The sequence below is a fragment of the Cupressus sempervirens genome, chromosome 11 (assembly GCF_028749045.1).
Source record: "Cupressus sempervirens isolate cs-2001-9-10 chromosome 11, ASM2874904v1, whole genome shotgun sequence".
NCBI classification, from domain to species: Eukaryota; Viridiplantae; Streptophyta; class Pinopsida; order Cupressales; family Cupressaceae; genus Cupressus; species Cupressus sempervirens.
In genome coordinates, this window is record NC_143128.1 from 504428988 (window position 1) to 504445134 (window position 16147).

A 16147-nucleotide genomic window follows, 5' to 3' on the forward strand; every position below is an offset into this window, starting at 1 on the left:
ATATTGCAAGTATATAGTTTTATTACACAAAGCAATATCATTAAGTGTGTTAAGGACATTAGTCACTTGTAACTGACTTTGCAATGGAATTGTCCATACTTACTTTGTGTTTAAATCTATGATGGATAGTGAGTTTGCACAGGAGAAAGAGTAATCCGATCATGTTGAGGCAATTGAGTCCCAATATGGGTGAGAGCCATGAGGGAGCCTTGGGTAGACTATTTCTTTCCTTGAGCAGCAGTAATTCTACTATCCATCATGTAATTAAACACATAAGGGAAAGATAGAAGACAATCAAAAGGAATATAACAAACAACATAACACAATAACATTGATAATAAGGAAAAAAGATTGAGTGTAACCAAAACAAGAATTTAGAAAGAAGTATTATTTTTAAGTGTGTAATGGATAGGGAGTTTGCACAGGGGGGAGTAATTTGATCACATTGGGGCAAAGGAATCCCAATATAGATGTAAACCTAAGGGAGTCCCAAGTAGATTGTGTGTAATGGATAGGGAGTTTGCACAGGGGGGAGTAATTTGATCACATTGGGGCAAAGGAATCCCAATATAGATGTAAACCTAAGGGAGTCCCAAGTAGATTGTTTCCAAACTCGAGCAGCAGTAATTCTACCATCCATGTGTAATTAGTGGGTAGGGAGTTTGCACAGGGGGAGGAGTAATTCGATCATGTTGGGACAAGAGAATCCCAATATAGATGTAAACATGAGGGAGTCCAAAGTAGATTGTTTCCAAACTTGAGCAACAATAATTCTACCATCCATTGTAGAGAAAGACACACAAGAGAAAGTCTTCAACTAAGGGAGAAATGCTAGGGAACCCTATTATGGTATTGGCTAAGAGAAAGTTGCTAAAACAACACATTTTCAAGAAATTTGATTTCCAAATAGGAGTAAGGAGCATGACACTTATAGTCAAAATTAGTAGTACATTTCTTTAACCTTTACCTATTTCACAATATGAAAATGAATCTAATAAGTTTTAACTTGTATTCTTTGTGTCTACATTGTGTCTTCATGCATCGATGTGTTCTCTTCGTGCCTTCATTCATTCGTGTGTCTACCTCGTGTTTGAATTGCGTCTTCATGCATTAATGTGTCTACTTTGTGTCTTCTTTCATAGGCCATCATACACTAACATGTACACTTTGCAAGTATTTTAACGCATACACAAGTAAAAAGAATGAATCTGAGCTATGAACCACACAATTGCTTGAGGACAAACAAATTTGAGAGGGGCGGACTTGTCATGAGCCCTAATTAGTATCTAGAATAATATTTAAATACACACATTATTTAAATATCTTATTGAAATAGTTAGTTAATAAATATAATCATAATAATATTACTATTAAATATTAAATAAAAAATTATTAAATTAAATTATAGCAAGATATAATATAAATTATATTACCTTTATTATAAATTAATAAATTATTAAAATATTAAATGAGATGTATAATCTCTATTAAATAATATTAAATAACATTCTCATAAAATAAATAATATTAAATAATAATGATATTAATTACTAATCTTATATAAAGAAATATGTCTTTTGAAATCTAAAGGATGTGACCTTTTAGAATATATGATATATAATTCTCAACATAGGAAAACATTGAGGGGGGGGAGGGGGATTATCACAAAAATGTGATTGGAAGAAAACAACTTAGAGAGATTTGTTGATGCGAGTTTTGTATCACTTACATAACATATTAGGATTTGAATATTTGATATGGGATATCAAACATGCAGCTCCTCTCTTGAAAAGTTAATGCTCATGAAGCATGAGTATAACTCCAATGTTCCTTACACTGTTGGATACTCGCTCAGTTTTATCGATGTGATTTGCTGGTAATCACGTAGGCGTCCTTACACTATTCATTCAAGGATGACTTGGACTTTGGTGGAATGAAAGTGATGGTGACTCGGTTTGTGAAATGTGCGGAGGCAGATAATGTTGATGGTGGTGGTGATGGAGGATGTGTCTGCTAGTGATGATGTTGATGGGAAAGCGATGGTTGTGGAAGGTGAATGGATGTGCTCTGATACTTAACTTACTCCTCTAATTTCCTTCTCTCTAAACTTCGACTACCCAGCTACTCACTATTCTACTCCTACTTCTATGAATGGAAGGTTAGCAAATGGACGGGGATCGAACCTAATGAGCGCTGACCAGCAGCCTCACTTTCACAAGTGCAATGATTCAAAGGAATAATAAACTAGTTTACCACACAAAGCTTCCCAACCAGCCGCTAGGATGCTAGTGGTCTAGTATTGATCCCTATCAAACATTTACCAATGCTACCATACCACTATCCATCTACTTTACTCTCACTTAAACAACTTGAAATGAAATTTGCTTCAACAACTTGAAAGGAAATCTAAGTGGAAGTAGAAAACATGCAATAATACCCAATGTTCTTAATCAACATGCAAATCACAACAATGAAAAAGAGAGCAATTTTGGTATTATCTTCGCAACAATTTCTCCAACAACTTACAAATGAGAGCAAATGGCCTTTTATAATGGCCAAAAATACAACGGACAATGGAGATCAAAACAAGATCAACGATCCAGATTGGGTCCTCAAAACCCTAATTAGGGTTGCCACCCCATCGGCCAATGAGAAGTTGCCACCTCGTCAATGGACCAATGAAAAAAGTGCAAAAAGTGGCAACTAATGAGAAGGCACCAAAATGGTGGCCAATCAGAAATAGACACTTGTCCTATTCTAGAAGAAAGGGAAATTGCCACTTGGGCTTACATCAAATGATCTTCTAATATAAATCTTCCCTTTTCTTTCATTTTCTTAGCTAAGGCAATGAACTTAGCTAGCCTTTCATTAACTTCTTCCATTGGAGGACAAGGTGTGTGCTTCGCCTTGATTTCTGCTGACTTCGCCATGCTGCTCATTGCTTGTAGTATCCTTTCGTGATCCTTCTCATAGTCTTTCGTAAATCCAATAAAAGCATTGAGAGAGGAAAGGGTGCCCAAATGCTTTTTTTTGATAACAATCTTTCCTAACTCATCCAACTTCGATCCAAAATTTATCTCATTGATATCCTCTTTGCCAAAGGGGATTGTCATTCCTTCAGTCTTTCCTTCATTCGTATCATGTCCACTGTAGCGATATTGGTGTCGGTTATTCTCTTTATTTTCGAGAAAAAGGGTGTTTTGGGCATCATATCCTCTTTGTCTTTCTCAGTCTTGTCCGCTTGGGATTCTTACTTGCACTAGCATCCTCCATGCTCGTCGCCCTATTACAGGATGGTAGAGTGGTGGACCAGAAGGCAAGTAGAACCAAGGGAAGCAATCCTAAAATTAGAACGAAAGAAGGATGTCAGCTTAAGGACCCCTTGCAACTCTAGATGATGAAAATTTGCCTTAACCAATAATCTTACAACGACTTTTTGGATTTAGGACTTGACCTTAAGAACTTCAAATCCCTTGCAAATCAGAAATTTATCATGCAATTCACCTCCAAATAAAATTACCGAACCTAGGGCAAAAATTGCAGCCTCTTGCAAAAATCAGATTTTTATCTCCCACAAATTTCAGCTCCCACAAATTTCGCTTCCACAAAATTTGCCTCCCACAAATTTCGCCTCCACAAAATTCGCCAAGCAAGAAAAGTGCAGATCTGCTCTTGCAAAATCACCAACGCCTTGAGAAGGAGAAGTGAGGAAGAAATGGGAGAGAGGCCTCCTCTTATACCCAACTTTCTTACTCCCCCCAAACTAGCCGACTTGGACCCTGGGAGCAAGAAAAACAATAATTAATGCAAAATTATGGCCCACAATTAAATACTTAGCTAAATATTAATTTTGCTAAAATGAAAATTGCCTTTTAAAATTGCCAATTAGTTCTAAATTGCAAAAGGAAATTAAATGGTGCCTTGGATATGTTAAATATTTCCATTTAATGAGGATTTAGTAATTAATACGTCATTAAAATTGGATTTTGGCTAACCAAAAGCCATTTTTTAATATTAAATTACCAATTTCATTAAAGGCAAAAAGTTTTCAAGGCAATTTTAATCTATTAAAGCCAATTTTTTGCAATTTTTACCCAAATCGATTTTACTATGCCAATAATTTTTTTTTGACAAAAATAAAATAAAATTTCTTCTAGAGCCAAAAATCGATTTTTGCAATTTAGCCTCATTTCAAGAAAATTAAAATTTTCACCAAAGAAAAATTTGAGATTTTCCAAAACTTAAGTCTAACAATTTTTTATTTCTTTTAAAAGATTATTCAAATTTACACAATTATATCCGGATTTTCAAAGGAAAACGTCTAAGTACAAATTTAGAATTTTATCTTGCCAAATATTGCTTTTTAAAATTTTGTCCGGCCTAAAGATGAAATTGGTGGCTCTAGAAAATCAAGCAAAGACGGGTGAAAATAAGCTAAGCCTCCCCACATATGTCCTAAAGGTGCCAAGGCGTGAAATTTTCAAAACTCAAATTTTGGACAACCCAAAAATTTGCCAAGGCGATAAAAAAAAGGGGGTCTCCAAAGAATTTGGGGCGATGGTGTGAGAACCTCACAACATCTGGCGCTTAGAACAAAAATCTCAGGATGGCCTATCCGCAAATCTACTTAAGGACAAGCACTCAACAAAGGAAAGAACTCTCAAGTTGAACCCAAGCATTCTGACCATATGTTACCCATGTGTGTGCAAATGATTTATTCCCCACTCGACAAGAACTTGACAATTTCTCAAATCTTTTGAATTGAGCTATTATAATATCCTTACCTCAAAAGCAACTTGGATAGAGCCCCACTGCCAGTCAGGTGTCTATACCCCTGACGGAGTTATCGTTGTGGCACCACAATCACGATTCTACCTTTAGTGATTATTTTTATAGCACCGGTAGAGATGATTGCACACCCTTGAACCAAATTTCATCTTTATTTTCAATTTGATACTACTTTTTCTTTTTCTTTTTTTCATGATATTTTCTCTTTTTCTTCTTTTCCTTTCAATCTTTTGTTTGGTTTGCAGGCAATGAAGCTTGCGGAGGGTTTGGAAGACCACAGTGGCGCTGAAGCAGGTGTATGATTTTTACTAAGTCCAATTTCACTTCGAAACATCAAGAACTCAGAGCAATTAAGTGTGAGTAGAATGTTGTAACCATGCCAAAGATAACTCAAGAACCTCTATCGAGTTAAACCCAAATTTAGTACAAGTCCTACCATAGACCAACGACTAAGCAAGCACATCCTTAAATCTCTGAACCTTGCTAAATGTATTCGAGAAATGAACAAGACGGATTTCGTTTTGTCACCAAAAATGTAAAATCTATGCACCTCGCCCACGAGTGATAACATGGACCCCCTTTTACACTTGCAAAGGCCCAAAAATCAAAACTGCTAACTAAGGGAAGCTAAAAGATCTCAAGTCAAATGACTTGATGCAAATCAAACTCAAGCTCCTTCACAACATCTAAACTAAACAAGTAAAAGAAAACTACCCTAAAGAACAAAAAGGGAACTAAACAACTGAAAGAAAACTACTCTAAACAACTGAAAGGGAAACTACTCTAAACCCTTGGGCCAAATGGTCCAAGACAAACTCTACTCTAAAGAACTAAAAGAAAACTAAACTACTAATTGAAAACAAACCTGTTCTAACTATGTACAAAAGGGCTCCGGGTGGAGTCCTAGGCTTGGAAATAATGCTTGAGGAATTGTCCATTGACGAGCAATGGGACATCCTCGTCAGTGAGTGTCTTTAGTCTAAACGCATTATCTCCGATGATCTCAGATATCTGGAAAGGACCCTTCCATAGTTTATCGAATTTGTCATGTTGTCCTTTTTTCTCATGGGCTTTGTCCCAATATAAGACCAAGTCTGAAACCCTGAAGGCCTTATTTTGCGCTCTTCTATTGAACCAACGTTTCACTACCCCTTGATGTTTTGCAAATTTATCTAGGGCTTCATCCCTTTTCTCATCCAATTGCATCAGTTGAGTCAACCTAACTTGGACTCAGTCTTCATTCTCATCATAGTATTCTTGTATGAACCTCAAAGTTGGAATTTTCAATTGGATTAGGAATATAGGATCTTGTCCATAAACCAAATGATAAGGTGTGTTTCCTATGGACTCTTTCACTCTAGTTCTATCCGCCGACAAGGCGTATCTCAGTTGCGTGTGCCAATCTTTTGGGTTCCTATCTAAGAGTTTTCCAATCACAGTCAAAAGGTTTTATTTGTAGATTCAGCAAGGCCATTTCCCTGGGGATAATATCCTGATGAAAATTTTAAAATAATCCCGTGGTCTAATGCCCAAGTATGAAATTTTAAAGAAGTAAAAGCAGAACCATTATCACATACAAAAGCAAAAGGACAACCAAACCTGGTGGTGATCTTTTCCTCTAAGAACTTAATGAGAGTCTCAGTAGTGCAATTCTTGAAAACTTGGGCTTTTGACCACCGAGTACAGCAGTTAGTTGCAGTTAGAATATACTTGTGTTGCGTTGAGGAAGGCGGATTGATGGGACCAATGAAGTCAAGTCCCCACATCGCGAAAGGTCTCACCTCGATGATTGGCCGCAAAGGCATCGCTGGGTTGCTTTGTCTCTTCGCCGCAGTTTGGCAAACATGACAATTCTTCACATGCTCGTGAGTGTCCTTGAACAAAGTTGGCCAATAGTATTCGACTCTTAGTATCCAATGTGTTGTGGCCAAATCTAATCCATGTCCTGTTCCCCATTTGTCATGAAAATGTTCTAAAATGTTCCTTGCTTCTTCCTTTCCAACGCATCTCAAATATACCCCTTCATGATTCTTCTTGTACAACACTGCTCCTTGTAGCATATATTTTCTGCTCTTAAATCTTAGCACCCGTTTTTGCATTGAGTTCAAATGTGAAGGACATCGGTGATTTAAAAGATAGCTGATTATGTCCTGGTACCATTCATCGGGATGTACCTCCTCCAATTCATAAACTTGTTGTACAAGTCCAGGTCCTTCTGATGCCATGGTCTGTGCTAATTGTTGTCCTCTGACTAGTTTCATTGGTTGGATCTCTATGTCATATTCCTGAATAGTGGCGACCCACTTGCCTCTTCTTTCTCCAATTTTGCTTTGCATTAACAAAGTCTTTACTGCTATGTCTGGCACGATTGCGTGTACTTTGCTTCTCAAGATGTAATGCCTGAATTTCTTTACTGCTTTCACCAAGGCATAGGCTTGTTTCTCCACATTTGGGTAGTTCAATTCGACCTCCTTGAAAGGTGCACTCATGAACGCAATCGGATGCTCTTCACCTTCCTTATTCTTTTGTGTTAGAATGGCCGCACATGCGTGATCAGAGGCAAAAGAATATATGTTGAATGGCCTCTCATAATCCAGGCTTACCAAGACTGGTGCATTGATAATAGCATGTTTTATTTCCTCAAATACCCTTTTCGCTGCTGGAGTTCAATCTACTTTTGCATCCTTCTTCAACATGTCATTCATTGGTTTCACAATCTCAGCAAACGCAAATATGAACTTCCTCACAAAGTCAATCTTTCCAAAGAAAGATTTGAGCTCTTTCTTGCTACTTGGCACGCCAAGTTTGGAAATTGCTTCCACCCTCTCTGGATCTATCATTATACCTTTTTCTGAAATCACATGTCCCAGAAGCTTCCCTTCGTTAACTCCAAACATACATTTCTTCGGATTCAAAGAGATCCCAAACCTTTTACATCTTGTGAAAACTTTCCTTAAGTCCATTATGTGATCCTCTTTGTTCTTTGAAAATACCGTTGTCATCCATGTAGATGATAATGCATTTATCTTTTAAGTCCTTAAAGGCATAGTCCATAGCTCTTTGAAATGTTGCGCTGGCATTGATCAAGCCAAAAGGCATCCTTCTGTATGCAAATGTTCCCCATTTCGTGGTGAAGGCCATTTTTCAATCTGTCTTCGTCTTTGACTATCACTTGATTGTATCCCGAGTATCCATCCATAAACGACATCATTTTAGCTCCGTTCACAATCTGCAAAACCTCGTCCAATGATGGCAATGGGTAATTGTCCTTTTCTGATGTTTTATTCAAGTTTTTGAAATCCACACACAACCTTATCTCTCCGTTCTTCTTCCTGACTGGGACAAGATTGGCGACCCACGTTGAGTGTCTCATTTGGAAGATGATTCGCGCATCGAGTAGCTTCTTCACTTCTTGATATATCAATGGTTCTAACAAAGGGTTGATCGGCCTTTGTCGTTGCCTGAATGGCTCACTCCCTTCCTTCAATGGAATCATGTGTGTGATGATGGTGGGGTCATATGTCTTCAGATCCTCATATCCCCAAGCAATCACGTCAGGGAATTTCCTCATCAAATTCAATATATCTGCTTTCTCCTTGGGTGTACAAACTTTTCCAATGTGGACAATCTTGGGACAATCCTCTGTTCCCAAATTAACCTTTTCACACTCATCGCCTCTCGTAGGTTGATACTGCGTTTTGTGGAATTGGTCCATGTCAAATATTCTTTCCAATTCAATCATTCCTTTTGGAATAGTGTTGGTCTTTAGGCTCATAATTCCTTCTGTGTCGATCTTTGCTTCTTCATCCACTTCCCCATCTATGATCTGTGCTGTGAAGATATCTGAATTGGTCAAGAATTTAAGAATATGCCTATCATCTTCGAACACCTGGAAATTCTTGACGTTGTCTGGTACTGATGGAACCGATGCCAATTCCACTCTAAACTTCTTCAAGCCATCCAACTTTATTAGTGCTAGCGAGCTTGCAGTCTGCGCGAGGGCATTTGCCACCTGATTGTTTGCTCTATAGCTGAACTTGATGTTGAAGGCATCAAAGCTTTCTATCAAATCCCAAACTCGGTTTCTATAATTCTTCAACCTCTTGTCATGGCAAGCAAATTTTTGCTTTATCTGTTCAATTATTAGATATGAGTCCCGGAGTATATGAAGTATTTTGGCACCTTTCTTAATAGCACACAACAAGCCTAGAATCAATGCTTCATATTCTGCCATGTTGTTGGTGCATGGGAATTGCAATTTGTGTGCCTCCAAATATGTTGCCCCTGTTGGGCTGACTAACTCGATCCCGGCTCCGGCTCCTTGCTTGGTTTTGGAGCCATCGAACCTTAGAGTCCATATTCCATTTCTTTCTAAATACTTTTCCTCTTGTAAATTCTTCGACTTATCTGATTCATCATCTTCTTTCATTTCTTCATCGGGTGGTGTAATTTGGTTCTTCGTTTCCCCCATCACGCTACTTTTAGCTTCCTCAACTTGTTGAATCTCAAATTTTTGTTTGCCATGTTGATCTTCATATTTTAGGGCCCTTGGGATCCTCTTTTCCACTTGTTCTAAGGCCACTGTACACAAGGAGCAAGATAATTCCGAGTGGAATGCATTGTGAATTCTGCACCAGTTGGGTAATAATAAGTCTCTTATTGGCGTTCGGTTACCCAACTCCATCCCTTGCTGCATAGTTCTAGTCACGAAATTCTTGAAGTTTTTAAACATGCCTTCACCCTCATCAGACAAAGCATCTGGATCTAACTCAATCAGGATCTCGGTGGAATGCTAGAGGGAGGGCTAACTTAAACTCATTCTTGAGAAAATTGGAGCATTGTGAGGCATTCACCCTCCATCGTCGCGCCATCAACATTATCTGGTGCTAGAGGGAGGGGGCTAAATGATTTTCATTTTCGGATCAACTTGGAAATTCTGAGCAGAGATTGAGGAATGAGCTTTCAAGGTTAGGTTTGAGATGAGAGATCTCTTTTAAAATCAAAAAATCAAAAATTCAGAAAATTCAAAAAAAAAGAGAGAGAGAGAGAACGGTTTCTCAATGGATAGGCGAGTGGACGTTCATCCCATTTGGTCTGATTTGAACAAAAGTTATTTCCATTGAATTTGTCTCAACTTGCAGCACCAAGGAAATGTAGGATACATGGTACTATGGATCATGAAGTAGATGGATAGTTGTATGGTAGCATTGGTAAATGTTTGATAGGGATCAATACTAGACCACTAGCATCCTAGCGGCTGGTTGGGAAGCTTTGTGTGGTAAACAAGTTTATTATTCCTTTGAATCATTGCACCTGTGGAAGTGAGGCTATTGGTCAGCTCTCATTAGGTTTGATCCCCGTCCATTTGCTAACCTTCCATCCATAGGAGTAGGAGTAGAATAGTGAGTAGCTGGGTAGTCGAAGCTTAGAGAAGGAAGTTAGGGAATTAGATCAAGTATCAAAACACACCCATTCACCTTCCACCACCATTGCTTTCCCATCAACATCACCATTGGTAGACACATCCTACCTCATCATACCATCAACATTATCTGCCTCCGCACATTTCACAAACCGAATCACCATCACCTTCATTTCACCAAAGTCCAAGTCATCCTTGAATGAATAGCGTAAGGCTGCCTACGTGATTACTAGTGAATCACATCGATAAAACTGAGCGAGTATCCAACGGTGTAAGGAACATTGGAGCTATTGCTTATGTCTTCATAGGTAATAACTTTTCAAGAGAGGAGTTGCATGTTGGATATCCCATATTGAATATTCAAATCCTAATATGTTATGTAAGTGATACAAAACTCGCATCAACAAGATTGCACAAAAGAAAGGAATTTTAAAAATAACAAAAAGAAGGAAGCAATAGAGAAGCTTGGTTCATCACAAAATTTTTCCGTTTGAAGGAGTCACTTCCTTAATTTTTTCTCATTTCTTTTTTTTCTCTTCTATTATTCTTTCTTGCTTCACACCTTCCATTTTCTCTTCCTTTCTACCCCCCTTTCAAATAAAGTTCCCTTCTTCCCTTTTATATCTCAAGTTTGAGGGATTCACAACTTTTCATTTCATGCCTTTTGACCATAGTTCCTAGACTTAGACTCAACTTGGACTCGGCGAGAATGACTTGGTTCGTGACTCTGCGGTGACTCAACAAAATGAAAAAACCCTTGAATTTTGGATATTTTTAACGATTCAAAATCTATTTCATGCACCCATTATTGAATAAAGCTTAAAGATACTATAACATCATCAAATAGAAGCTAATTTGATCACATACATAAATATACATCCATCACATAAGTACAAACGTAAATTGTAGCTCAAAGAAATTGAAAACATAGATATATAGAATTATAAATATTGTCAAAGGTATATATAAAATCTATGACATCAAATATTCCCAAACATCTGTAAAGAAAAACAAGTCTATGCTCTGGCTCTGGGTTAGCCTCAGCCTCAGCAATGAGTATAAAAAACAATAAGACACCATTTAGGATAATAAGGAAAAGATAAGCAAAATAAATAAGTTAAAGAAGTAATATTATTTTAATGTTTTTTGACTGTCAAAATGGCATGCCACACGGTTGAGTTAGGTATCACAGACTTGGGCAGTTAGCCACTGACCTGCCGAATTGAGTAGTCACACGGGTCAGATGGTCTGTTCCACTGGGTCATGGATCAGGGTCATTTTGACCTGTTGAGACTGGCTTGACTCAACGATCCAGGAGGCCTGCCTAACTCACTGCTGGTCACATAACCCTACTTTTGATTGTTCATTAACTTAACTAAATTTAATTATGTTATACTTCAATTTTATTATTTTATATTTTTAATTTAATTGTTTTTTATTTTTTTAATATTTTTATTTTGTTATTGTTATATATTCTCGAATCCTATTACAAAAAAGGGATATCACATGGTCAAAATCACTTGCAATTCGAAGATGAATCTAATGCAGTCACCTAGCCCTATATTGTTTAAGGTTAAATATCAAACTTTGTCTTCTAAAGCTGTATGATGCAGTCTTAACTCAATATCTTATGTGAAAGGTTTCTGTAGGAATTCCTTTAGCTTTAAGTGGTTATGGATGAGTGAATAATTAATGAAAGAATTATTGATGACTGAAATATAATTGAAAGATTCAGATGCGTGAATAATGACTGAAAGATGCTGTTTTTGTCATTTTTGTGGTGTTTGTATGTTACCATGGTTATGGATGAGTAAATAATGAATGAAAGAATTATTGATGACTGAAATATAATTGAAAGATTCAGATGAGTGAATAATGACTGAAAGATGCTGTTTTGGTCATTTTTGTGGTGTTTGTATGTTATCATGCCAGTTTCAATTTTTTATTTTTATTTTTTTGAACCACTCTAAAACAAATTTAGATGCAATTTGATGATGAAGACGGTTTATGCCATGTTCCCATTGCTAAGCACCACCAATTTTTGGTCAAAAAATGTAAAACAAATTTTAAGCCCTCCTAAAATTATGGTATGGAGATGTTGGCCAGATCAAATACCAAAAGTTGAAATTTAATATATAATAATCTCCAAGACTTACGGAGAATTGTGCTCATTCAATATCTTTTATCCATTAAGGCTTAGGCAAGATTTGTTTTTGTCATCCTTATTTACTTTATATTTTTCCACATGGTTGTCCTTTTGAAGGCGAATCCCTCTTATTGCACATATTGTTATATTTGGCATGGATGTTTTGGTTAGTTGACAACATATTTAGTTAAAAATGTATTTAGGGTCTTCTTGTTAATATCAATTCCTATGGAGTTTAATTATTGTTATAAAATTGTCCATGCTTTGTTGTTGAATGCCTTTTCTTTGTGTGAAAATTGTTGTCTGCATTTCAAGCTTTATATACAGATTAATATTCTTGATTTTTGCTGTATTGATTTTTCCAGATTAAAAGAGAAATATGTGTCATGAAGCTTGTTAGACACCCTAATATTGTTCGTCTGCATGAGGTACACATCATGATTACCTTTCCTAGTTGGTTTTTTTGATTTATGCAGCACTTCTTTAGCTATTATACATATTTTGATCGTGGCAGACATGCATTTTTGTCCACTGCTTGTCCTGTTGGAATAACAAAAGGTTTACACACAGGTTTTGGCAAGTCGGACAAAGATCTATATTATTCTGGAGTTTGTCACTGGAGGTGAATTATTTGATAAAATTGTAAGGATTTGAAAAAAGTAGTGTATTTGTACCTATATTCAAATTCATGTTTAATATTTTTTAAGGATGGACACTCTTCAACTATTCCATGCAGGTTTTTCTTTTATACACATTGAATAGCCTAATGATATTTTGTTTCCCTTTCCATTTCTTTCCTTACAATTGCTACACGTCTTCTTTTCTTTCTTACATAGACTTTAGATGTGGCTCTTCAAAGTGTGTTCATGATTATCTTTCTTTGTTAGCCTTTGGCAATTTACATGTGGATTGGGAGCAAGATTGTTCACATTCTAGGTTAACTGACATGGAATATGTCAATATATGTAAACACTACATAGCTTTATTTTTTATAAATCTGCAATTGTAGAGGAGTGCAATGCATATACTTTCGAACATTGAATGTATCTCTAGGTGGGACTTGTCCAAAAATTCATCTTATGTTTCTCTTTGATACATCTTCCTAAAAAATGCCACAATTTTGTATCTTTTGATAATTTAGCATCATTAAGCAGAAAAAGTATCCTATTCACTTATATGACCAATATTATGGCCAAAGTACAAGCTGTAGTCGTATATGTTGAATTAGCTCTTAGCAATCAAAGAATATATTACCTTTGTGGAAGGGGTTTTAAAAACTACAGTTGGTCTTATAAAAGGTGACACTGTACAATTAATGACATGCAGAGTAAAATTTGTAATATGAAAAGGAAAATGTGAAGGATGTTTTTCATAACATCAAAATTGTATTTAGGAGAACCAGTATGGTAGTAGATGAGCTGAAAAACTATAGGCTGGGTATACACAAGGTCAATGCGTCTTACTAAATGTCAGGTCCTTGTAATTGGAATTGACTATGGATGACTGATTTGGAAATTCAACTTGAACAGATCACTCTTGGCATTTGAAAAACGTATAACCTAGAGAATTTAATACACAAAAATAACTCCTGTTGTTTTTGATCTCACAGAACTTTAGTTTCAAAGACATCCAAATATAAACAATTTCAGGCTGACATGTGTCCTAAATATCAGAATTAAATTAATGCAGTTGCACATCAAGTCACTGCTAATTGTTTTTTAAGATAATTTGCAACGATAGCGTACATGCTAAAGTATTCATGGATTTTATCATTTTAGGCTATCACAACATCCTGGCCCTATGCAAGGATCACTTAATAATTATTATCGAATAATGTGTTCTAAGGTTCAACCATGAATCAGGTATATATTACACTAAGATCCATATATGATTAGTTTTTCTTGTAATCACAGTCTACATATTGTATTGGGTAGATGTTGACTTCTTTTTGCGTCTGGATCCTACGTTGACCATGACAATGTAACAAGGAAGAGTTACTACAGTGGCCTTTCACTAAGACCCTGAAGAATCCAAGCACTCACCTGAGACACAATAGCTTTCCAGGACCATATAAATGTGCTAACAAACAAAGGCACCAGCTATTTTGGAAAGGAACTGAGTTATTCAAAAAGAGTCATGGGACTCCATTTACTTAGGCCTTTATCAAGCTTATACAACATGTTCTTAATCTTACCAATCTTCTGAAAAATCAATAAGAATTGTACAAGCAGTCATTATATTCAACAGAAGAGAGTACAAGTATGGATTAGATTTCGATAAATTCCATTAAGCAAAGGAGACATTGCATTAATCATCTTGATTACATGCATTTTCAAACCTCTAGCCTATGATACCTCATTTATGCATCAGCATCTCTTATATATGACTGGATTACCTTCTTGTAGCTATGCTTTCAACATGTCCTCGTATTTATAATGTGCTGATCTTCATCAAAGCACATCCTTATGGGCACAATCCTTATTCCTTTCCAATCCCTTTCTCCTTTGGCTCCCCATATTTGGTTTCTGTTTGATCGGAGATGGATTGAACAATTGAGTGTAAAAAATAGATAGGTTCCTTGGACACATGGTCATAATCTGCTCCTAACTTCAGCCTTATTTGTGTAATTGCATTGATGTGACCTGGTCTTATTCTCTAGCGTCCTAAAATAGATTGTTTCTCTATTTTGCCTACCCTCAGCTCCCTCACACCTCTTTCTTGATTTCTAATCTTGCACTCTTAAGATATTTATTTCTTTTGCCATGTCCAAATTTTGCCTTGAAGTCTCCAACCATTCCTAATAATGCTAGAATGACTTACATTTTGTCATTATTATTGGTAGGTGCATGATTGCTATTCTCATTTGGCTAGATCAATGTTTCTACTAGTATTATTGCAAAATCGGGTGGTTTGGTAAGTGCATCCACAACTAAGTTATAAGGTTGAAGAAAACTAGGGCATTTAATTTAATATTATATTGGGCCAAAAAGCACATAAAAGTCATGAAGTGAAAATATTGAATATTAAAAATAAAATAAAATAACAATGGTAATTAATTATAAAAAAGGGAAAGCGATGAATTTGTTAAAAACCCTGTTGGTTCTATCTTCAATTCTAGTGGTTTGTATTTTGTTAAACACTTATCATGCATCCTCTTTACTTGCTGGTTTGTGTTTCAGACTGATAATGATTGCTTGAAATGATGTGAAGTGCGATTTAAATGCTTCAAAATGGTTACTAAGATGTCTAAGTAGAGAACTATAGTTCAATTACAATTTTTTTGACCTTTCGAATGCATATAGATGTCACACACAATGTAAATATGTACCTACAGCAGCTAGACATTTATGCAAACAATTGGGATGAAAACTAAATATTAATGAGACAACTCTTGACATTTATCCCCTTGTGATTCCAATGATTTTAGAATGTAATGCAATTGATTACAAACTGACATGTCAAACAAAGACAATGATTCTTGGCTTCCAAAAGTGTATCTAATGCAAGTACCAGACTGATATAAATGTGCATCTACCTGCTTCTTAAGAACGACAACTAATATAAATGAAGATGATGCCAACTACTCTAGAAATAATATAAAAGAACCTGCTGCAAAGCCCTTGTTGATTTCCTTTCACCCGCTTGAACTTTAACAGCAGTTTATGAGCTAAATAAACTTCAACGAAATCCTTCAGTTGATGTACTGTAGTGTTTCATTGTTCACGGGCTACTGTACCAGCAAGATTGTAACTTGAAATTTGATATTTATGGCTGCAAATAAGAGCATACAA

At 36.3% G+C, this 16147-nt stretch overlaps 1 protein-coding gene across 1 annotated transcript in view; it reads left to right on the forward strand.

The window, feature by feature from the left end:
* LOC149530580 (CBL-interacting protein kinase 24-like) overlaps positions 1 to 16147 on the forward strand; it is a 224291-nt gene that overhangs the window by 13744 nt on the left and 194400 nt on the right. The window contains exons 2-3 of the mRNA XM_089810240.1: positions 12722 to 12784; positions 12927 to 12998. Of these exons, the coding sequence (XP_089666366.1) occupies positions 12722 to 12784; positions 12927 to 12998 (135 nt within the window). The remainder of the gene's footprint in view (positions 1 to 12721; positions 12785 to 12926; positions 12999 to 16147) is intronic.